Source organism: Nilaparvata lugens, chromosome 1 (assembly GCF_014356525.2).
Source record: "Nilaparvata lugens isolate BPH chromosome 1, ASM1435652v1, whole genome shotgun sequence".
NCBI lineage: Eukaryota > Metazoa > Arthropoda > Insecta > Hemiptera > Delphacidae > Nilaparvata > Nilaparvata lugens.
The window spans coordinates 66,284,186-66,309,947 of NC_052504.1; the positions used below are offsets into that span (position 1 = coordinate 66,284,186).

At 35.6% G+C, this 25,762-nt stretch overlaps 1 protein-coding gene across 1 annotated transcript in view; it reads left to right on the forward strand.

The window, feature by feature from the left end:
* Positions 1–10,596: 10,596 nt before the first annotated feature.
* Positions 10,597–25,762, forward strand: part of LOC111056127 (DNA-directed RNA polymerase, mitochondrial) — a 43,142-nt gene continuing 27,976 nt past the window's right edge. The window contains exons 1-3 of the mRNA XM_039440116.1: positions 10,597–10,890; positions 22,243–22,374; positions 24,351–24,693. Coding sequence (XP_039296050.1) covers positions 10,755–10,890; positions 22,243–22,374; positions 24,351–24,693 — 611 coding nt within the window. The 5' untranslated portion in view covers positions 10,597–10,754. The remainder of the gene's footprint in view (positions 10,891–22,242; positions 22,375–24,350; positions 24,694–25,762) is intronic.

A 25,762-nucleotide genomic window follows, 5' to 3' on the forward strand; every position in this document is an offset into this window, starting at 1 on the left:
TTATTCAACTTCAAAAACTTGTGTCATACATTTTTTGTGGACAATATTACACTTTCCAACCTGTATATGTAATTCGTTATTTTTGTTAATTAATTAAAAACATATTTTCAAATCAAATCAAATTTTATTCACCAATTAACAACAGTTTTACATGAAAATGAATAAATAATTTGTAGTTAAATAATTGGCGTGGCTAGAAGAAGAAATCTACAATTTGAATTTACATTTCATTATAAAAATTAATAGGTAGTATAAATACTCATTCTCATTATTTGTTTTTATTATTCAAGAATCAAAACATTAATAATAATGTCAACATATTGACATTTAAAAGTATAAAAAGGTATGAACTCAATCTTCCCCATTAAAACATAATTTAACATAATCTTGTAGGTTATTTAGGTAATTAATGAGTTATTTTTAGTAAATTGAAAAGCTTTTTAAAAATTGATATTTTCAGAAAATTTTTGTTTCATTCAATCAACAATACAATGAAGAATTTATCTTCCAAATCTCATGGATTTATCTCTTACCATATTTGAAATGTTCTGTTCCAAAAATTTTAACTTTAGGCGCTCATATCTCAAAAAGTAATGATCGGAAAAATGTTTTTCTGAGAAAACTTTTCCATTTTGATAGCTTGATGATATACAAATCGAAAAACTTTAAAAAATATCACCAGTAAAAAGTTTAATTTCAACCTTTGCACAGTCTTAATCGAGCGCAAACCGTTCATGAATCGCTGTCATGTGTACAAGGCTGGCAAATCGAGCGATTTGCCAACCGAGCATAAATCGCTGTCATGTGAAGCTCATACGCTGGAATGCACTCCGAGAGAAACAAACTAGTTTGTTCCTCTGGTATACACTACTCTACGCTACGCTCCAATACGCTCACTACCTCCATAAACAAAGCCGTAGTGCATTCGTGTGGCGTCAGCACAGCTAGGGCTCCAACACCAATAAAAATTCGTTGATTTCAGCTGATCTATATCAGCTAGAGTTTTTATTAGTCTAGGAGCCCTACCTGTGCTGACGTCACACGAACGCACTACGGCTTTGTTCACGGAGGTAGTGATATGCTACCCAGTATGTTCAACCACCAATCAACACTGCATGTAGAAAGAAACACACTGACAGTGTAGTGTAGTGTAGAGTACCTTAGACCAGTCATAGAATAGACACGCCCCATACTGAAAGTCGATGAAGCCAATATCTACTGCCATATCGCCCCATCATGACGTCGGCATTGTATAGAAAACTTTTCTGTGGAGTTTGTTTACATGTTTTCCATATCAGATTGTGTCTATTTCAGATGGAAGTAAATTAATAAAGAACTAAAATAATATAATTGAGAACTTATAATTTATAACTTATATATTATATATTGTTGACGTCACGATGGGGCAATATGCCAGTAGGTGTTGGCTTCATCGACCTTCAGTATGAATATACAATGAGGCGTGTCTATTCTATAACTGGTCTAAGCTTGAAACTAAGTCATGCATTGATAGCAGCTTCTCTTTGTCTCAGAGGGGCCGCAGAATTGGAAATATCTGGAACTCAAAGTATCAATGTTAAATTTCCTATGCTTGAAAACTGTTGCTGGGTGGAACTCCGAATATTTGTCAGACAGCGGAATTGGAAATATCCGGAACTCGAAATATGTTGCTAGGCGGAATTGGGAGTATCTGGAACTCAAATTATTTGTTTGTCAGATGGCGGAATTGGAAATATCTGGAACTCAAAATAACGGTGTCAAAGTGGGAGTACTAGTAATGTGTTTGTGATTGAGAAATGGTTAAAGTCTGACTTATTTTCTGGAATGATATGGACTAATTAGCTGACTTAGCATAATATTCATAGCTCATTATATATTGCTTTTGGACGGAAATATTGGACTTGAACTTTAAACAGTAAAAACAACTTGGTTGTATATTGGTTTATAAAATAATTATCATGTACATATTATGCAAGTTTTCAAAACTCTGTTATCTGTTTCAAACAAGACTGATGACTGTTGATGAATTTATTTTAGGTTAACTATATAGAATCTTCATATTTGTTTTGCGATAAATTTGTTTCATCACACATTTACACAGTCTCGCTAATAACGATCGATATTGTGAGTTCGATATATTTTCAATTCCACATACTTCCAATTCCACCAGCTGACAAGATATTTTGAGTTCCGCCGGCCTGCACGATATTCGGAGTTCCGCCTGTCAACATATTCGAAGTTCCATATATTTTCAATTCCGGCTAGCTGCAAGATATTTTGAGTTCCAGATACTCCCAATTCATGCGACCCGTCTCAGATACAGAGTAACGGCCAGCAACGGTCACAGTTATCACATAGTTATTCAAAAGTATTCTTTGAGTATTCATAGTGAGGTCCACGTTATAATGGCGGTGCCATTGCAATGGTGTTGCTATCCTTGTGTATTATTCAACAAAGCAGATGGCGCTATCTCTTTCACGCATTGCAAGGTTGCCACAATCAGAAATGTAGAAATTCAACTAATTGACAAAATAGGGTTAAGGGTTAGGTTTTATTCAGATTATATTTAATAATGTTTCATAAGGATAGGTTAGGTTTTTGCTTTGAAATTGCAATATGCTAGAAGGGGCTAGGGTCCAGGTAGAGTTATGTTTTTGTTGTTTCAAGGGTGAAAGGTTAGGTTAGGGGGTTAGGATTTTGCTTTGAAATCCAAAGTATTGAATGTGAAAGGGTTGGGGGTTAGGTTATTCATGCGACCCGTACACACTGGGTATGGTATTGGAGCTTAGTGTATACTGGAGGAACAAACTAGTTTCACAAAGTAGAAGGAATTCTTCTCTGTGCTAGTTTCTTTTCTGGGAGTGTATTCGAGCTTATAACCTCAAAGGATGATCACAATAACTCTGACTGGCGGGAGCATTTAAACACTGTGTGGTAATCAAGTATATTGAAAATTAGTTTAATCTTTTATAAAATAAGAAATATGTTGGAAATAATATAGTATGCTCATTCATTTTCAAAATACTGATTAGTAAATAACACTGAATAATACTGATCAAGTAGTTTCTATTATAATAAGGAATAATTTTCACTTATAATTTATCAAGTTATACTAACACTAATATTGTGAGGTATAATCTTCCTAACTTTCCCAGCATAGAATTTCTTAACACACTACAGTTTAAAAAATGTAGACATACAGAGTTATTGGGAATCATGGAAAGAGCTTAACATTGGTTCTTTTACAAGGGTAATTTGAAATAAATGAGCACATTGAAAATCTGAATAAAATATCAAATTCTACCATTTAAAGTATTAACAAACACTAAACTTATAGTGACATCTACTTATATATTTAAAACTATTAAAAGAGAAGTCTGATCTGTGAAATTTCTAATGTACCCTACCTACTCATTTATTTTATTTTTGTATAATTGATCTTCCTTCTATTTCTATTTTCCATCTTTCCATGGATTAATAAATTTATAGGTATTCATTATTGCTTGCAGACCCAGAGTATTGAACTCTCGGCAAGTATTATTCATTAATCCTAATTCATGGATTAGTCCTGATAATAGATAGCAATATATTCCAAGTTTTTGTCAAAAATTATTGTTCAGTAATTAATTATTAGCCTACTCAAAAATTGTTAATTTATTATTTTCATCTTGTTGAGCAGTGTGAAGTTGTTATCTTCTTGCTTATAATTTGTAAATATTGTGAATTGTATTGAAACTGAATTTGAATTTTGTTGCCTTTACGCTACACTACGCTACGCTACGCTTTCTTTTTGTTTTCGAATATGCTACGCTACTATACGTTAATAAAAAAATAAATATCTAATGGGTGATTCTCATAGAACATTATCTCATGAACTCATGAAAATCATAAAAATATGTATGTGATCAAAGCAGCTGCTACTATTGTTTTTGCAGATATGAATCCAAACTGATAAGAAAGCTATTAACAGCAGGTCGGAGATGGATAAGAGCCAACAATTTGTACATCCTGATATCGAAATTCAGACAGATTGTGTTTGTAAAGTCAATTGTGATATCTATTCTACTGAATATCGTTATTTATGGGAATACTTAGGCCAAGTTGACATGGAATTCCAACACCACCAAAAAGTGGCACAGACATTAATAATCCAGTGCCTCAGCCATTGCTTGAAGCTGCCAGTTGTCCAAATATTCTAATGCGTCAAAAGTGTTTATGTATATGAAGTACATACAGAGCTGCAGGTGAGTATTTTACAACGAGTTTACTATCATCATAAAGTAGAAGGAACTTACTTACTCTTACTTCTCATCTGTGCTATTATATAATGCCAGTTAAATTATAATGATCGACAATTTGCATAGTGTGTCTTTTTTTTGCTGAGGGTGATGTCCACATGAGCTCCAGGCTTGTACATGGGTAATGAGGTGGATGATGATGAGAGATCAATGGACCTACAGATTCAGGTGGGTTCCAAACCACTAGTAGAACAGTAAACAGTAGACCTAGGCTAAAACACTGTCTCCTATAATAAAATGCTAACGTTAATTAGTAGTAGTCCATCACTATCAACTGGACAGCCTGAGTTGAAAGTTGCTTTGAGTTATTATGTTATTAAGTGCATTAATCCGATCATAGGGTACCTTTCAATTCAGTTTACCTTTCTTTTAGCTAAATGAGCCCAATACTTTTTGTTATATAATGTTTCAAAAGTGAAAGGAAAGGTTGTGAGGTTGGGTTTTTGCTTTTAAATGGTAAAAATAATATTCAAAATGTTCTGATAATTTCAGATGTCTCAAAAAACAAGAACATTGACCAAACAGCTAATTCAAGATGGAATGTTCTTTTATTATCATAAACTTGTTCATAATAAATTCATTCAATTCTGTTTCACTGTTTCCAGCAGCTTGTATAGCCACAAAATAGATACAGAATGGAAACTATCAATCAAACGCCTATCCAGCCAATGCTTTTTACATGGCACAAATACTATAGTGAAGTCCACGTTATAATGACAGTATTTTTTGAACTTTGGTTTTGCTATCCTTGTCTATCATTCGACAAAGCCGGTGATACTATCCTTTTCTAGGTCCTCAACGATGACAATTATGTTTTTGACAGTGTAGAAATATAATTAATTAATGGAGAGAATCGGCATCGCTATTCTCCTATCTTTATCCACTGCCATAATAAAGTGGACCTCACTATAGACACGTTACATGACTGCGCCATCATGTTAGAAAGTTCCAATCCTGGTATTCTGATTGGCTCGCGGTAGAGAACGAGATAAATTGATCCGGATCAGTAAAGTGATCCGAACCTCCCAAAGTGATCGGTACCACGTTCCGGTTAACATTTGCGCATGCGCGGCTACCGTTATTTACATGTGCATTGGTGGTTTTTGGTCACATGTCTATGATTTCAAAGTAATCTTTCGTTTTGATCATGAATTTTGCATCCTTCCAGGATATGAAAAAATATAATAGTGGAAAAATTCAATTTTAATTGTCTTTTTCACGATTCAAAATTATTGGGCGAAATTGTAGATTGGGTGAAAAATTAATTGGGTCTGTTGGTAGGCCCCCGTTTATTTTTTCTACAATCAGCTGTTTACCGGCTCAAATTCCATGGATGTAAAAACCTTAGACCAGTTATAGAATAGACACGTTAGGAAGTCTAGCCTCTGAAGCCAACATTCACTGCCAAATCCACCCATCTTGACGTCACAACAGTGACGTCATGCATCATATGGAATGTTATAATGTGTTTTGAAAATAATAAGTTACAGTAGCCTACAAAACTAATTTATTGTCATGCTGCAATGAGTTCACTTACATCATAACCAAGGATAATATTACAGTTACAACTTACAATATTTATGTGTATAAATTTCAGCTTACGCATGAAAAGATATTCCACTTTTTTCCAGAAAATTTCAGTGCAATTATATGCTGCGCAGGAGATTACCATTTTCATAAATAATAATTACATAAATAAATGACAATCTGCTATGGAAAACAAGCTATGTTTAACAACAATGCATTGTTTAACAACAATGTACGGTAAGTTAAACACCACAAACACTTACACAACAAACTCAAGAAAGTTTTCTATAATTTCTATACGATGCGTTATGTCACTGTTGTGACGTCAATATGGGTGGATTTGGCAGTAGATGTTGGCTTCATCGACTTTCAGTATGAATATACAATGGGCCGTGTCTATTCTATAACTGGTACAAGGAAAAACAGCTAAAATTGAATGACTGGTGTACACATGTACGTTTGCCTCGGGTGAGCAAACGTGTATGGGTGAACGTGTATGGGCTTGCATTCGCACGTCTGGACACTGTTCGCTGAGGCATGTGGGCGAACCGAAACCCTGTCGGTATTTTGGCGTGCTCAAAGGCGCCTCGGGCGAGCATTGAATGTACGTGTGGACGCGATTTTGCCATACGGGTGAGGCAAAACGTAAACATTGAAGGCGTCATAACCTAATTCCAATGAATTAGGTTAATGGATGATAAATCAAATTGTGATCCAATAACTAATTGTAAATTGTAGGATTTTTGTAATTTTGTAGGATATGTGAAATTTTAAATATTTAAATAGGAACATGCATGGAGTATATAATTTGTATCATGATTAACAAATTTAGAACTGCATAGTTTAAGTGAAAAAAGCTTCTCTACAGGGTTCCTACAAGAAAGTATAGCTCAAATATTATTTTACTGTGGCTATCAAATCATCTTGTGTTTGTTTCATGTTATCAATCAGAGTTATTTATTAAAATTGTAATCTTTAATATGATATTATACATTTTAGATAGCTAGGCTATCTATAGAGATTTATTCAAACTTTGAACTAGTATTCCCTTAAAGGTAAATCTTGAAGCTAATCTTTTGAAGAATCTTGTTTTGTCATGTGTATGAGCAGAGTTAGTTTAAAATGGGCAGTAATTTAGTATTTGATTCAATTTATGGCTAATTTCCTTAAAGAAGACTGTCAATTTTGTGAGACAGTGTTAAGTGCTTTGATTAGGTCATCAAAACTTCTGGAATTATTGTAGAAATTCTCTTTCTTTGAGATTCGGAATAGATATTGGAGACCAACAGAGGCATAATGCCAAGAATCTCAAAGTTAGAGCCAATCGTTCTTGTGGAGATATTGCTTCCCTCATGATGATATCATTTGTTTAGATAACTAGTTGAATTAGATTCAGTATATTAACAAGATAATGTTTTGACAACCTAATAAAGTTTGAATTGTCAATCTTATGTCATGTAGCAATTTATTTCCTTACTTCAACCTACAATCGTTCAACCAACCAACATCGTTTGTCAAGTTTTATTTTTGATTTTATTATATAAGTCATTGAAATAAAATGATACTGCTGCAATTTGTGATAACTATCTTCAATGATTGAATGACGCCATTGTTGTCATGTTGTGGAAAATCTACATCTACCATTACTTGTTACTTGTCACTTGTATTTGTCCTCCTGACAGTCTGAAGGCTGGGGAGTCATCATTATTTTTCACGGCAGGTGATTTCCTCCATGAGCATGTCATATATGTTGAAATGTATGCTCTTCAACATACTCTGATACTGCATAGTAGGGTCGGGCCAATAGGTATGACTTCAGGCCTCTGGCAAATGCTGCCTCATCATCCATATCCTTCAGGTCACGCGGCAGTAAATTGAAAAAGTATGATCCTGCATATGTTGGTGAGCAGCTGTATTTCTTCAGTCTATGTTGTGGCAAGTCAAGATTCTTGTTGTTTCGAAGGTCATAGCAGTGTTTTTCCTGTCTTGTGGTAAGGCCTTTCCTCTTAACCAGATTTATTGTTTCGAGCAGGTACAATGAGACTACTGTGAGTATTTTACTCTCCACAAATAATGGTTTACAGTGCTCCATCATGTTTTTCTCCAATATCGTCCTCAAGGCCCACTTTTGTATTCTCAGGACTCTGTCAAGGTGTGTCTGGGATGCCGATCCCCAGGCAACAATACCGTACCTTAAATGTGAGGCAAAGAGTGAGTGTTATGCTATGAATGATGTACTTTTCTCTGATATGTTTCTGATTCTTCGTATAACATACACGGCAGATGCTAACCTCTTGCATAACAGCTCTATATGTTTTCTCCATATTAAGTGACAGTCAATTGTTATCCCCAGGAATCTTGTACAGTCTGTCAGCATTGAGTCATCATTTGTTTGTCTCTCATCCGGGTTGCTTCTGACTGGAGCGAATCTGATGTGGACTGTCTTCTTCCTATTAATGGTCAACTTCAGTCTATTGCATGTATCTGTGGCCTCTTCCAGTGCTGTCTCAACAATTTTTTGTGGGTCTTGAAGCTTCTGCGATGGTATCAAGATAGTGGTATCATCGGCAAACAATATGCAGCTGTTTCTGTTGTCAATTTCCTTGGGAAAGTCATTGATGTAGACAAGGAACAGCAGTGGCCCAAGGATGGATCCCTGGGGCACACCCTGGGACACTGCTCTGAGTGAGGATTTGTAGTTTATAAGAGCAGTTTTCTTGTGCTGCACTATTTCCACATACTGCTTTCTGTTGGTGAGGTAGTCCTCTATCCACTCCAATGCTCTTCCCTCTATTTTCAATTCTCTCAATTTCAGAGTTAGGATGTTCCAGTCTAGTGTGTCGAAGGCCTTTTGAAGATCTATAAACAGTCCCATAACAGTATTTTTCTCCTCCCAAAGTTGGTTTATATTGTCACACGATTCAGATATTGCAGTTGTAGTGCCTAGACGTTTTCTAAATCCATGCTGTTGTGCTTTTATGAGTTTCTTGCTCTCCAGATGCAGGATAAGCTGGTCATATACTGCTCGTTTGATAATTTTTGAGGTTATAGGTAGGTTTGCTATGGGCCTATAGTTCTTGTGATCCATTTTATCTCCTCCTTTGAATTTTGGAAAAATCTTAGAGATCTTAAGAGCCTGTGGGAATACAGCTTGCTTTAGGGAAGAATTTACTATTTCCAGTAGAGGCTTTGTTAGTTCTTCTTTGGAACTTTTGAATATTTTTCCAGTGATGTCATCATGCCCAGCAGAGTTGTTCGATTTTAGTTTGTCTATGAGATGGTGGAGTTGTGCTGTATTTATCATCTGAAATTCACTCAATGCTTTGATGCCTGTCAGCTTGGCCATACGTCTTAGAGGAGGGTCAAATCCTGTTGTTGTTGCTGGCTGTGTAAAGGCTTCATTTAGGATGTTGCTAGTGAGAAAAGGATCAGTGATCTTCTGGCCCTCTATTTCCAAACAGAGGTTTTCCTGCCTGTTAAGATTACTTCTGTTCCGTTCATCATTGATCATTTTCCATAGGGTCTTGGTTCTGTTGTCTGATTCCATGATCCTACTCTTGACATGTATCTTTTTTTGTGTTTCACATCATGGTCATATAGATTTTTTAGTTCTTTGTATTGCTGCCTATGGTCCTCTGATGCAATTGAGATGGATTTCTCTCTAGCTAGTTGCATTCTGTGTTTCAGAAGAGTAGTTTTTTCCTCCCAGAACTTGTACCCCTTTGCTGTAGTGATCTTCCTTGGTCCTCTTGGCATTGTTTCATCCATTTTCTGTCGCATTTTTGTGGCAAAAATATTGTATTTTTCATCGACAGCGTGCGTCTCAATCACTGGTGACCAGTTGGAATCCTGTAATTTTGATTTTAACTCTTGAATGTTTCCTTTTGAATAGCTTCTTGCATACCTGTATGTCGGCAGTTCTGGGTTGTATTTGTATTTTATATTGCACAAAACAGCATGGTGGTCTGAGAAATGGCTCGGGTAGACTGTGGCTTCGACATCGACATCTGAAAGTGACAGGTTATGATAACATCCATCAAGGATTGTGGCTGAGTTTGGAGTCACTCTGATAGGAGGCATATAATGGATTTGGCAGCCATTTCGAGTCAACATATTTTTTAGGTCTTTGAAGTTCTGCTCAGATGTCTTGTGAGTGTCAATGTTTGTGTCACCCAGGATCACTATTTTGTGATGCTTTGCTGAGAAATTATGCAACAGGCCTCCAAGTTTAGTGAGGAATTCCTTTATATTACCTGGGTCAGGTGATCTATAGGTTCCAATCAAAATCAGGGTTTGTCTTCTTTGTTTGAATATTTAAGCCCACTGTTTCAAATTCTTTTTCAGTTGGTTCGTATGGCTCTTCCAGCTTTATTTCTGTTGTGTTGGATACCATGTCTTCGTGTCGTCTGCAAATCAGATAGCTTTTTGAATGCCGAGGCATATGTGGATCGCGTCCACAAGGACGTACAGTGAATGTTGAGGCATGTGTACATACGATTGTTCGCGCGAATCTGTACGGATGTGTGTACAAGGCTTTAACTTAATGAACATCTTTCTCACTTGAATTTTCTGATTCTTTCCCATAATTTATTAAAGAATTTGATTTCCCAATAAATAGAGAATTCAGAGTAAATTTGATATTTTAGACCTATATTTAAATCAAAATTTAAAATGAAAAATCATATGAAAAATCGGTATGGAATAATCGATGCTACGATTAATCGAACCTATCCGACATCGATTAAAATATAATCGATTACACTACAAAAACATTGATTGGTTCGATTAATCGATACCCATCCTTCCCTAGCATGCTTTGCTTTTTGTGTTTTTAAAGATTAGAGTGGAGTCTCTGTTCATGATTAATTTATTAATTATTTATCAAATGTTACTCTTAGTAAGTAAGTGGAATCTGATCTGTAATAAATAATGTACAATATTTCAAGATTACGAAGTTTTAGATACTACTGTCATAACTTTGTTCCAAAGACTTATAGTACCTCATTTTTGAGGTCATGCACACTCTGCAAATGTATAACCTCAAAAGTGTTTTCCACTGTCTTAGGTAAGTTTAAAGCTTTGTTTATTTTTATATGCTTTAGAGACGTGTTTTTCTATTTCATTATTCACTTTCCTACTCTATAATAAAACTGAGTGCTATTCATTGAACTTTTCTAAATATTAACCTTAAAAAGCATCCAATTATATACTTTTCAACTTTTTTATGTAAGGCATAGTGTGTTATTCATCCCATGTGCAAGTATTTCAACTTATCTTTATTAAATAAAGATACGTATCATGATAAACACAAATTTTGTGTTCAATATCTGAAGAAAGTGAGCCTCTGGCTGGCTAAAAATGAGGCAAAAGTCTAGCCGGTGAGCTACCCCTTTTATCTCCGCTATTATTGATGATATATCCACTCATTTTTTTATGAAAGAGGAAGAAGAATAAAGCGCGCTAGCCTATTTTGATTCAATTTTAATATTATAAATAGCTGTTTCAAAACTAACCTTTAGTAACGGCGGCTTTCAATAATTTCAATTCCAATTCTTTCACTCGAAAAACTTTTGAATAGTATTAATACATCAATACTGTATAATTCATGCGATATTGAATGCTATGATTCCATGAAGAAATTAATTTCCTTTATTATAATAATGATTTAGAAGATTGAAGTTACAATCATTGCAACAATCTGATAAAACCATCTTGACATTATAGGCCTGCAGCATCGTATTGCGAAGGTGCTTCATTGAAAATAAAGTTCTTTGTTATCACGGATACTAATCACAGTGGTTGGTCATTTTGATTAATATTAACATAATGCCATTTAATAGCAAAAACCTAACCTAACATTTCCTTTTACCTTGTAAGTGATAAATGATAAATGATTTTATTGCCTTTAAGCCATCAAATACAGCAATTCGTCAAAGTTTACAAGGTACTAAAATTGGTTTTTAATAAATATAGAGTTCAGTCTATCAAAATACAGAAATATCACAGTAAGATTCAGGTACTTTTGTAAAACACATTGATAGTCCTTTCAGGAACACTGAAAAACTCATTCATTTCATACATAGGAGTTTGTATCAGAAAATTATAAGTGCCCCGGAGAAACTCCTTGGTTGGTAGAGACCTAGCTGCTGCCGGAAGCCTGTTGAAAAGTCTGGCATTTAGGTTGCTAGGGCTATTCCTCACTCTGCTCAGCCTTGTGAATGGAATGTCGACCTGGTACCTGCCCCTGGTGTCAAAGTTGTGGATTTCACTACGCAGTCGCATACTCTCCACAGAAATCTTGAATTTTTTCAGTGATACGAAAATGTAGAGGCATATCACTGTCATGATGGATTCGGCACAGAAGAGAGGACGACAGTGGTCAATAATTCCTGAGCCAGTAATAATTCGTATGGCCTTCTTTTGAAGCAGAAGAATTCTATTACTTCACTAGCTGCACCCCAATGTTCAAGGCCATACAACATGATTCCTTGGAAGAATGAGAATTAGGCTGTCTTGACATAGTCCTTTGGCACACTGAGCATAAGCTGCCTTAATAAGAAAATCACCCGTGATAGTTTCTTGCAGATGACTTTAATGTGGGGTTCCAGGTTAATTTTGGATCAAGGTGAAAACCAAGAAGTTGTACACTTCTCTCCTGATCCACAATATTCCTCAAACTGAAAATTATTCTTTGGGTTTTCTCCTCATTTAGCTTGAGGAAGTTTGACTTGAACCACACCGATGCAGCATCAAAGGACTCACTCATCCTCTCCGACTCACTCATCAGATCTGTTGAAGAGCTGCTAACATCAAAAATGGTGTTATCATCTGCATAGGCTGCCAACCTATTACCTAGTGCACAAGGTAGATCATTTGTCATTATTATGAAGAGCAGGGGGCTGAGTATGGACCCTTGTGGGACCCCATGTGGAATAACCTTCATTGCAGAAACCCTACCATTCACCTGGACCACCTGGCGACGACCTGATAGGTAAGATTTCAGGAGTCCTAATGAGACATCAGTGACCCCATAAAACTCCAACTTGGACAGCAGAATCTGGTGGTCCACTGTGTCAAAAGCACGGCTCAAATCACACAATGTCAAACCTGTGAAACCCCTGCTCTCAAAGCTCTCAAGCACGACCTTCAAAAGACTTTCCACTGCCTGGGTTGTTGTTCTTCCAGCCCTAAACCCGTACTGAGCATCCACCAACAGTCCAGCACTCTCAAAATACAAGCATAACTGTTTCTTCTCAAAGATTTTGGAGAACACAGGTAAGATTGCAATAGGCCTGAAGTTACCCGGTAGATCAGTTGAACCCTTCTTGTAAATGGGTACAGTCTTAGCAATCTTTAGTAGAGCAGGAAAAACACCCTCCACAATGCATGAGTTCAAGCAGAAAGTTAGAGGTACATGGATAGGAATGATGACTCTTTTTATGAGATTCACTGACAAATCACAGAAGTCCTTACTTTCAGAATTTTTCAGCTTACTCACAACATCCAACACTTCTTCACAAGATACTGGGCAGAGCACAAATTTGGTTTCTGGCCTGGGCATAGCATTTAGGAACTACATGGCCGAAATATAAGGGGTGTCAATAGAAGCACGAACTGTAGCAACTGAATCCACAAAGAAGGAATTGAAGATATCAGGCTCTATACGTGTGGTCCTCTGCTGAGAACTCATTTCTCTCTTGATCACCTTCCATGCTGCAGAGCACTTATTTTGCGAGGAGTTTATCTGCTGGGCATTCATTTCTTTTTCGGCTCTCAAGAGTTTCTCCTTTTCCAGTGACATATATAACTGTTTAGAATCAGCTGTCCTTAGATTCTTGTGGTGCTCATAAGCAAGAATGACCCAATTCTTGAGGACAGTTAATTCTTGACTCATCCAATGCGGCCTTGTCCTGTTCTTGGTCCACTTTTTTGCAGTCTGTAGCCTTTCTGGAAAGACACTGTCAAACAGGTACTTGAAGTGGCTGAAGAATTTATTAAAGCTATCTTCTGGAAGACCCGGTGTCATAATTTCGTTCCAATCCACCAGATACAGCAGATGTTTGAAATAGTTTATCTGACTTTCAGTAACTGGACGCACAAGTACCCTCTTAGGGGAACTACTGGAGATGTCAGAATAGGTGTCAGACATATAGCTTCATGGTCACTCAAAGCATAATTTTTTATAGAAACACTGTACAAACTCTCTGGTAAGTTGGTCACCACATTGTCCAGACATGCATCCATCCTAGTAGGCTCACTCACAGTGCAGTACAGGTTCAATGACCTCATTAGATTGACAAAGCTGATTGTATTAGTAGCTGAAGCATCAAGGAAATTGAAATTGAAATCCCCGCCCAAAACAATGTTGTGGTTGGACATTCTATTGAAGATGTAGAGAATGACAAATTCCAGATGTTCCAGGAAGTAATTTGGGTCACCATTGGGTGAACGGTATACACTTATAATTGTTAGCTTGGGCTCCAGCAAAGTGACACAAGCCAATTCAAAATGAAGCTCCTTACAGTGGTGATAAATATCCAGGTTAAAGTGTTTTGCTTTGTTATGGTCCAGTAAATCCTTTGACACAAAGATTGCAACTCCTCCATGTTTATGTGTGGTTCGACTAAAAGAGCTAACTAGTAGATAATCTTCGAAGAATACCATCTTCAGCTGGTCCTCACATAGCCAGTGCTCAACAAGGCATAATACTTTATAACTCTCCTTACAAATTGCCAATTCAATATCTAGTCTTTTAGCTAAATTAAGACACTGAACATTGCTAAACAGGACATTGAAACCCGGGTCAGAAACTTTAACACCGTTAGGCCCAGATTCAGAACTATACTGAGTCTCAAGAAAATTATTGGATCCAGAAGCTAAGTATTTTCCCCTTTTTGTAAAGCCTTCAAGTTTAAATTGCTGTTATTGCTACTTTGCTTTCTTGTAAAGTATTTTGCTACATAAGTATTTTTTGGCCAGAAATCTGCCTTATACACAATATCAAACTCACTATCCAGAACACCCACCTTGAATGAAGCATAAGAATCTGGGTGATTCGAGACAAGTTTCTCAACAGTAGAATTACTAATTCTTTGATTCTTAAGAAATTCTGAAAGAATTTGTTGTGGTCCCTAATCGATAGATTCTCTACACCAATCAAACTACCAGTAATAAAGTTCTTGTTTTTCCTGGTATTAGCATTACCAGTTGATTTCGGAGTAACAGAAATTTTAGTGTTCAATGCAGTTTCTTTCGGCAGTTGCAGATTTTCTTTTCTAAGTTTGCGTCCTTTCTTCCTAACCACTGTAGACCAGTTGTTGTCAATGGGATCTCCAGCATTATTTTTTACTGGATTGTCAGACGAATCTAAGGGCGGGGTGGATAAGGAATAACTTTTATCAAGGTTCTCAGAAACACTCGTCGATTGTTTTGTATAGCTGCGTACACATATACGCACTTCCAACCCGCACCGAGCACACTCCGCCTTCGTACCGCCCTCGTTCCTCCATCATACCACAGTCGCTCCGCCCGCGCACCCATCATGAACGTTACGGAAGATGTTAGATCTTCTCGCGTTCCCCGGTCGAACCACTGTTGCTCCCCGGTCGATCATCAATCGCTCTGCTGGAATGACATTCGGTTGCAGAGCAGAGCGAAAGTCTGTACGCACCTTTAGATGAGAGTTTAGATTCAAAACACTCCCGCCAACGTCAGAGTTCGATTGTTTGTGTAAATCGATGACAAGTCTACTAGCACCCGTCATCGATAATTCATTGTCAACAATATCGATCTTGACCATTGATCTTCTACGATTTGATGTTGATGACATAACCTGCAATAATTTAGGTTGTTGTTGACTTGTTGTTGCTGATGGTGCTGGCTGTTTTGCTGTTCGACAGGCCCGTTCATGCATCTTTCAACACGTTGCGAATGCACAGGCATATTATTAAGTTTTTTGTCCAATAAATTTTCTACTTTCGTAAGGAGAGAATCCTTCAACGAATCAATTTTTACATTCAATTGACATACCTCAATTGATAGCGCCAGAATATGGTCGGCACCAATTCTACGAAGCTCGCCTAACCTTGCTTCGCAGGTTTTACAATGCCACTGTACAATTTTGCAATAGAGTTTCCAAAAGATATCCCTCTATAGTTCTCTACATCCGATAAATCACATTTTTTGAATATAGGGAAAATTACTGATTCACTAAAACAACTAGGTATGTCTGCGCTCTTAATTATGTGATTAAATAGCAACAGAACAGTATTCAATAATTCATCGGGGGCTTTCTTAAAAAATTCTATCGGTATTCCATCTGTGCCCGGTGCTTTCCCATCCTTACATCTGCGGAGCGCTTCTTTTAACTCATCCTTTCCTATAGTCGTATCCAGAATTTCACTCCTATTGACAGGGCCCACCAGTACATCAATAACTCCCAGAGCCTCTGCTGTAAACTGTCGCTCAAAAAATCTATTCCACTGTTCCGATGTTATAGCATTACTTGTTAATCTTCTTGATGATTTAAATAACCTCACCGTCTCCCAAAAGTTTTTAGAATCTCTTACGTTAGCCAATTTTACTGCCGCATCGTGATAATATTTTTTCTTTTTATTCTTGCACAATATTTTATAGTTATATTTCAAATCTGTATAAGTAAGCCTAGTGACCTCAGAATTGCTTCTCCTGAATAAATTCAACATTTTGAAGCACCTCAGTTCTCTCTCTTTCACACTCCCAGTCAAACCACACCTGTTCAAATTTTCCATTTACCGGTACTCTATTATTCACTCGCTGTCTATTCATACTCTCCTTGATTATTGCAAGAATGCTATTCGTGGCGCGTTCAACATCAGTAACATCATCCAAATCTGATTCGTTTAATTGATTTCTTACACGCTCCTGATACTGTCGCTCTACATTTCCTTTCCAACCATACCTCGGCAGCGGCAACAGATAATCTTCATTTACTCGCAATTCACTTACTTTTACTGCTACTTCAACGGGGAAATGATCAGAAAATATTTCTTGCTTCACCTTAAAATCATTTATATCCTTGAGCAAACCTCTAGACACACAACACAAATCTATCCTCTAGAACGCTAGAAGCACCTTAACCTCTAATGAACGTAAATTCTCCCAATTCATCACTCGTTGTTCTCCCATTTAATATTACTAGATCATATCTCTCACAGAGGTCCAAAATTATTTTACCTCTACGATTCAATACCATGTCTTTCGATCTTCGATCCCATTTAACTCTAAATTCTGGATCTAATAATTCCTCCGGTATGACCTGGCTATTTCCTACTCTACAATTAAAATATCCCAATAAAATAATATTTCTACTGTTATAATTATTTTCTAAAATCTCTAATCTTTGCCACAAATTTAATAAGTCCCCATCCCACCTATCCTCAGCACAATTCAGACTGGTATTATAACGGCACTTGTGTTAGGGAAATCAATTTCTAAACCTTCGAAATCATTAAATACTTTAAACCCAGCTTTTCCCTTCAACTTTCTTTTATTATACCCATAAATCAAACCCCCACTTGCCCTTCCAAATAAACTACTTCTTACTGCAGCAACAAAACGCAAATCAAACTCCTGAAAATCTCTTTCAAATAAAATATTATCGGCCTGTTCTAAAAACGTTTCACATACACAGAATACTTCATACGATTTGATGAAATTAATGAAATTTAGATCCTTCATGTTACCTTTTATTCCAGCTACGTTATACCCAAGAACTTTTATATCCTGACAATTGGTATTTACAGAAGAACTATTTACACTAATTATACTCGACTCGTGACAGACATCAATCACTTCCTTATCCAGCCACATGTTCGTCCTCATTCTCGTCGGCTACTTCATCCGCGTTTGCCTTGTTCCGATCTCATGCTATGATGTTCTGGAAACTGTCTTTTAAATCCACGCGAAACATTTCCCTCAGCTTTCCTATACCATCTAGACTTCCCGCTTTCAGTCCATCTTTTCCTGAATACGTGAAAACTTGTTTTTCCACATACAATCGATCCACGTTCAGATGAATGTTCGTATCAGCACCAACCGCCCGAATGATTTCTCTTCTCAAAGCTAGTAACACCGCACGTTTCTTTCTCGTTTCATGGCTGAAGTCTCGATGCACTATAAACGGTGTGTTTTTGAGTCTTTTAGTATTTTTTAGAATGCCCTCGAGGTCACCATCAGCTGGAAGGTGAGCGATAATCGGCGCCCCTACTCCTCTTGATCCTAAAGGATGCGCTCGATTTATATTAATTTGCTTTCCACATTTCAAGACGTCGGCACAAAAACTCTTTATAACTTCTCTACAGTCATCTTCCCTACCATACTTCAACCCTTTGAAAATCAGATTATTTCTTCTAGATCTGTCTTCCTAATTTATGAGCCTACTCTTAAGTTGAAAGTTCTCGTCCCTTATAACTTGAAGCTCATGATTTAGTTTTTCATTTTCCACGCACATATTTCCTATACTCATCTTCAGATCATCGATATCACTCTTGGAAGCTACCATCTTCAGTTTTTGATCTAATAACCTACTCAAAATTTTCTCGATATTCTGAGAATCTGCTCCCGTAGACGAATCACCAGTCATTGCAGTTGTAGTTTTTTAGGTTGCTGCTTTCTACTTTCGTCTGGTGAACTCAACGGTCTCTTACCTTCTCGCCTTCCACTCGTAGATTCGAAATACTTGTCAACTGTATTGCTCATTTAATCAAGCGAAAATAAATTAGACACTTCACAAGTTCGAACACAGTCGACACAATTTCGAGGTTAAACGAGATAAGAGAGTTCGACAACAATCCAACCGTTTACTTCGGCAGCTGATAGCCGACTCTATTTTGCATTATTTCATTAAAATAATAATTAAATTAACGTAAATTGCAATGATAATAAGATTTGAAGAAATCAATATAATTTAGAAGCGTCGTTTCTTCAAAATAATGTTACTTTCGAACAGCTATTTCTAATATTAAAATTGAATTAAATTATATCAAAATAGGATAGCGTGCTTTATTTTTTCCTCCTTTTTTATTTATAAAAAAAATTAGTTGATATCTTCAATAATAACTGAGATAACAGTGGTAGCTCGCCGGCAATTTGATTCCAAATTGTAGATAAATTCATCCTCTATGAGTTCAGTTGCCTAAAATCCATATTGATTCATTTTTCCCTATCATATAACTGCCAAAACCGTCAATATGAGAAAAATATTGACAATTTCCGGATTTTTTTCAACAATCAAATCTCACTTTATAAACTTATTTTTTCATGAATCGTTTACAGCACATGAAAGAGAAAATTCTATTGTACAATTCAAGATCAAATAATGATTTTTATAATAAGGGGTTACAGAGATACATTGCTTTGAATATAGAAATTGGCCATTTTTGTGTATTGGAATATGGGCTTGAGTACACTCAATAAATTTTCCATTTTTCGACCGAATTTGATTTATGATGCATGATTTTGGATCGCCTTGACGAGCCGAGAAGAATGAAGTGTAGTACGATTAAATCTGAGCATTGTTTCAAAAGTTATAAGTGCTTGAAATTTTGATCCTTGAGGTGTCCTTAAGCGCGCCTCTCCACTAGGAAATACTGAAATGAAGTGCATCTAACGGGTGATTCTCATAGAACATAATCTCATGAACTTATTTCATTGTGCGAAATATCAATGTGAGGAGAATGTAGTTGGTGATGATGGTTGAAGCTGAAAATTAGGTGTTTTTCACAATACAAGGAGCATTGTTGTCAGGTGTACCTGGAAATCTATATGAGATAGAGCGCTCTACCTGATCTCAGAATGTAGAGCACAAAAATACGCCCAGAGGGATATTGAATTATACATCCAAATGGTAACAATCGGAAGATATTGTTGATCAAAAACTAAAATTAATCAAAATTGATTTTTTTCTTCAAATTTCACTCATTTTTGAAAAATCATAACTCAGTTCTCATTGAAGATAGAGAGTTCCCAATGATCTCATTCTATTCAAAATTTTATAATCTAGAAAAAGGCGAGAGCAAATTTTTCTGTCCGATTACGATATTTGGCAGAAATAGCTGAAAACTGGAAAATGAGCCGAAAATACGAGGTTTTTGGGCCACTCTGTATCTAGCACAAGGAAATTTTGCATGAAGAAATTGGTTCTGGACTTTTCTTATGTACCCAAATAATATATTAAAAAATCAGAACTACAATATAAATTGCTTGCACCAATGTATACAGGGTGATTCATAATTATGGTAAAATAATTTTTAATACGTGATAGTAGAGGTAAAAATAAGAAAAAAGGTTCTAATAAACATACATACATAAACGCTTCATTAGCGAGCTATGCATGATGAAAGATTTCGCCCGGAATTCAGTTCCTCTGGTGAAATACACCGATGCTGAATTGTTTGGGGACTAATACAAATTGTAGAGAATTTAATTCTGAAAAGAATTATGTAAGCAGTGTAAACTAAATTTTAATAAAAGTTGGATAAAATGTATTCTTATGTAGTACATTACACCACAAAAATTTGCTGTTTTATGATGAGAGAACTAATAACTCATAGGTTGTAACTGATTGCAAATAAAACATGGATTTCAATAACAGCTGTTCCAAAACAGCTGATTTATTTTGTTTTGAATAAGAAAATATTTAAAAGAAATTATCAGCTGAAAATTATTTTCAGAAATATTTTAGCTCACTGTTGAACAAAACAACAAACTGTAAGTTAGGCGTACTGTAACCGCACTGTGTTTTTAATCTATTAACCAGTTATTTGTTACCATTTCACTTTGCTTCTGTGTTAAGTGTTAACTTTTTAAAAAATGGCAGGTAATTCTAGACATTATTTATACTCCGAATTAGCTGACATGCATTTAATGTATGGAATGGGACACTACTGTAATAGTACTGAAGCAAGACGTTTGTATCAAGAGAACTTTCCTAACCGAGTATGACCAAGTTCAAGGTTTTTTGCCACTATTCATTAACGTCTGTCTGAAACAGGTTCTTTGATATCCAAAGAGCACATTTATGCAGGCAGACCCCGATCTACTATGACTGTTGAGTTAGAAGAACAAGCTCTTAATGAAATTTATGAACATCCAGAAAAGAACACGAGAGAATATTGTCAGTGCAGTTTAATGTCAATCAATCTATTATTTGGAGTATACTAAAAGAGCAACAATTACATCCATACCACCTCCAGAAAGTTCATACTCTATTGCCACGAGACTGTATTCCCCGTGCTGGTATTTGCCGATGGTTTTTAGTAAAACTTGTTAAACCAAACTTTTTAACAACCGTTTTATTTACCGACGAGGCACACTTCACAAGAACAGCTATCGTTAACGTCCACAACCAACATATTTGGGCAGATGAATCCAGCATAAGTTTTTCAACAACTAGTCCCCAAACAATTCAGCATCGGTGTATTTCACCAGAGGAACTGAATTCCGGGCGAAAACTTTCACCCTGTATAGCTCGCTAATGAAGCTTTTATGGATATATGTTTATAAGATTTATTTTCTTATTTTTACCTCTACTATCACGTATTAAATTATTTTACCATAATTAAGAATCACCCTGTATAGTGACTGGACTAATGCATGATCATGAACAAACAAGATCATCTGAAAAACATTGTAAAATCAGCTGCAGGGCCATATGGAGCTATACCGAGTTTTAAAGCTTTATCTCAAATACAATTGGAATAAAAAATGTAATACTGATGTTTAAATTGTGAAAAGTGGTCATGCATGCAATACAAAAATAATTAATTTCTCTTGTCATTCTCTGACCAATCTTCACGGTTTTCGTGAAATTTACAATCAAAAATTTAAAATGGCCGCCATTTTGAAAATTCACATCGAAAAGTTTTTTTTTATTTTTTAAAGTTGAGTCTGCATAGCATAAATATTCATGCCAAATTTCAGATCAATACATCACTTCGTTCTTGAGATGAAAATTCCTAAGTGAAAAAAAAGACAGCTATAAGGATAACCGCTGAGTTTTGGACATTTGTAGTCTCCTATCATCCAGGAACAATACCCTGAAATATTCGACACTACTTCTGAAACACTCTGTATATCTAATTATTTCCGCTATTAAATTTATTCGTTATTGACTAGAAAATACCTAACTTAATCCTCTATAAAAGAAATTTCAGAAAACCTAGTCTAGCCAGTAGAAATTTAGGATATTGATATTCCAAAATATAGTCTATTGAATTTGTACTAACTTTCAGGGCTAGAAGTTATACTGAAAAAATTTTGTTCGAATCTGAAATCGGAATTTTTACATTCATGTAGAATTCTATTTCTATACCTAACTTACTCTCAATACTATATGCTGCAAAAGTTTATTTGTTCAATATTCTCATTATACTTTCAGATTCTATAAATATTCAGGTACAAAGTGTAAGACACCATTCCACAAGCTACAACTTGGCATCGATCACTAGTGAATTGAATAAACGTAGACGATTCAGACAACAAAAGAAGAAGTATGCAGAACTGCTTGAAGGTAAGTAACCTAGCATCTAGATTCATAGCCAACAGATTGTGTTGTTTATAGCAAATTTATAGTTTTATTATTTTTGGGGCTCTTTCATTTTTATTGTAAATAAATAATATGTTCATATTTATATTTAACTTAGTTGGTAAGAAATTATTCAATAATTGCAAAACTAGTTTGAACTGAGAAAGTTTGATGTTCCAAGGAATGAATCCTGAAGGTATTTTGCGATTTCCTTGTTTGTCCCAGACAAGTTCAATTTCAGTGTAGATTAAGCACATTTCTAAGTTATGAACAGATTAATCAAGGCAGTTGTTTACGATTGGTACAACCCAGCAAATCGCGTCTAGTGACTTCGGTTGAGATCCAACCTATCTGTTTTGCAAAAATATTATATTGCAATAACCTACGATTACAAACATAGTAGAGTTCTGACACAACTGTGAGTAGTCGTTCGCTGTCGAGTTGTCAGTAATCGTTCTTCGCCGTTTTTTCTGATTGTTCAAATTGATAATTTTGTGGACCTGGCAGCCAATTTGGATTACTTAATATAGAATACATTTCTATTAACACACGGAATATGTGTGAGACGAGGATTATGAAGTATTCCAAATTACGAGTAATTTATTTTACTAGAATGTATACTCTGGTAATAAAATCTATAACAATTTCATTGAAATAATGAAGCTCATGTATGTACGTTATTCATTCAAAGCAAGCATTTAAAAGTTTTCATTTAAAAACAGTTGGCCAGATCATACATTATAGTAGTCAACATGAAAAATCAATGATTATTGGTAAATAATGAATATCACTAGTAAGTTACCAGTATTGATATAACCTAAATCCATTGGTATAGATCCTATCTATGGAACATTCTATGCCAAAAGGTCTTATCAACTGGTTTGGACCTACTTTGAGCAACACTAAAATTCTAATATCAACTTATTCTCAAATAAATGAAACTAAATGAAAAGTTGGAGAAGGCGTACCGGTACTCTTTAACGTATCTTACAAACGATAATAATTTTGTTAATTAAGCCTTCCTATTATCCAGATCTTAAATATCATTGTAATTTACGTAGAACGTTTGTATTACCTACTATGAAACATTTTTGAAAGATTGCATTATCAGCTTATAGAAACCAATAACTGTTTTGAACTTCCTGGGAATTTAAAAATTAGTTAATTATGCTTGTTTAAAAATGTTCATTATCTATCATTGTTGCTCAATTGAGAGTTAACGAACTTTTCAATGATAAGAAAAAGCTGTCTAATAAAAGCATTAATTACTATTCTTTGCATAATATAAATTATCTTTAGTATTTATCTTTCCAATAAATACAGTATGACAATTTAAATCAATGTAATCCTATCTCCAAGTTCCTTGGTTATCTTTTCTATTTGTTTTTATATCTTATCATCTTGGTATAAATATAGGGTAAAAATTGGAATTATATCATTTGAAAATTATATAAAAGTATTATTGATATTGTCGATATCTGTTTTCGGTATTTTATTTGCTGCTACGATTTTCTTCTATTATTGGGTCACTGTATTTTTAAAATGGAAATACAACGCTTAAATTGGAACAATTAAGTACCAATTAACATTTTTTTGTTAAACTCTCTTTAGTTTGAATTGACGTAATAAAATTTATCAATTTTTGAATGCAAGCTAATTTGCATTTATTTACAGTACCTGCACATTGCATTTGCGTGTTTTGTACTTTTTGCTTGTTTAGTTGAAACTATTGAAAGTAATTAATAGCCCACTCAAAAACGTTTGCGGCATCCTAATGCAAAGGAAAAGAGTACACTCTTTCTATCTTTGTGGGAACTTGTCCATCTGAAAATGTTATCTTTGAACTGCATTAAATTTTCCTTCCTAAAACCTCACGATTAAAACTTTAATTTTAAATTTTAAAATCAATTTTATGACAATGAGATATATTTTGAAAAAGGTAATATTTTTTTAATTTTCAGTCTTGAGTAGTGGAAGTCATAGCGAGACAAAAGCGAGAGTGAAAAATCTGAAAGCCAAAGATGTTTCACTGCTAGCTGAAAATCCAAATATAACATTGGAGCAGTTGCACGAGCTGAAGAAGGGTAGCGGTGCAGGCAAAGATGCGCACTTGGCAGAAGAGCGTTTCCCAGCGATCATCGAGAATGACATTGTTGCCGAGGAGCATGAGTTTGGAGAGACCGTCGCCGAAAACGAAATGGAAAAGACTCTGCTGTCAGCCGACGATCCCGAGCCTGAACCCATTCTGCCACAAGTCGATACTTGTGCCAACAAAGAGAAGAAACGATCGAAAAAGAAACAGAAGTGAGTAGATGGCTGGAGTTATTCTTGAATAGCACACTTGCACTTTCAGATATTGGAGTAAAATGACCAAAAAATTATTAAGTAGCAACTTGGCTGTGATTAAAATCAACAGAAAACTGTCGTTTCAATAGCTCTATTAATTCTGGAAAGAATTCACTTAAAATATAGTTAAATCATTTATTAAATATAAGACGTTACATTCTTTCGCAAAATGAGTTCCTCCATAGGGTAGCCTATTTATAGGGATCAAAACTGAAAAATAGTTTGGTTGTTTTCATTTATTTCATAAATGTGTAATTTATTCCAATAATATTCCACAGTTCAAAGTATTTAAGCATGAAACTTCGTTTAGTGGCGTCCTGTCATGTCGATTGATCAACTGTAAATTCGGCACATGAAAGTGTTAGTTGGTATAGTTCATGTTAATATTTTCAAAAACAGTAGTTATTACAAAACAAACTATTTAGGGAAATTTAATGACGACCTGTCTTTGATAAATTAGAGATAATAATATCATCGAGTGACCTAGCTGGCTCAGGTCTGGTGTCAGAGTTTTCAGGTCGCACCTGATCAATTTCAGTTCCTCTGACATGACATAACGACTGTTTTTAGGCAGGAACCGACTGCTTAACGTGCTCATTCGAAACAGTTTTCCACAAAAAATATCTTACCCGGGGCGGGATTAGAACCCGGGCTTCTAAATTATAATGTCAACATCTAATCCTCTCCTCTAAACCTGACTGACAGATACTTTAGGGTCAGGCATGAAAGTTCATATTCTGATTTGAAAGAAATTAAAGCAGGAGTTCCTCAAGGCAGCAGTATTCTAGGACCAGTTCTTTATCTACTCTACACCAGCGATATTCCCAGCCTTGATGAGAATACTACAGCAACATTTGCGGACGATACAGCCATATTATCGGTAGACAGTAATATTCATATTGCAACAGAGAAACTACAGAGATCCATCAACAAAATCCAAGATTGGACTAGAAAGTGGAGAATGAAATTAAATGAAGCAAAGTCGATTCACATCAATTTCACCAATAAGAAGGACCATGCCCATAAC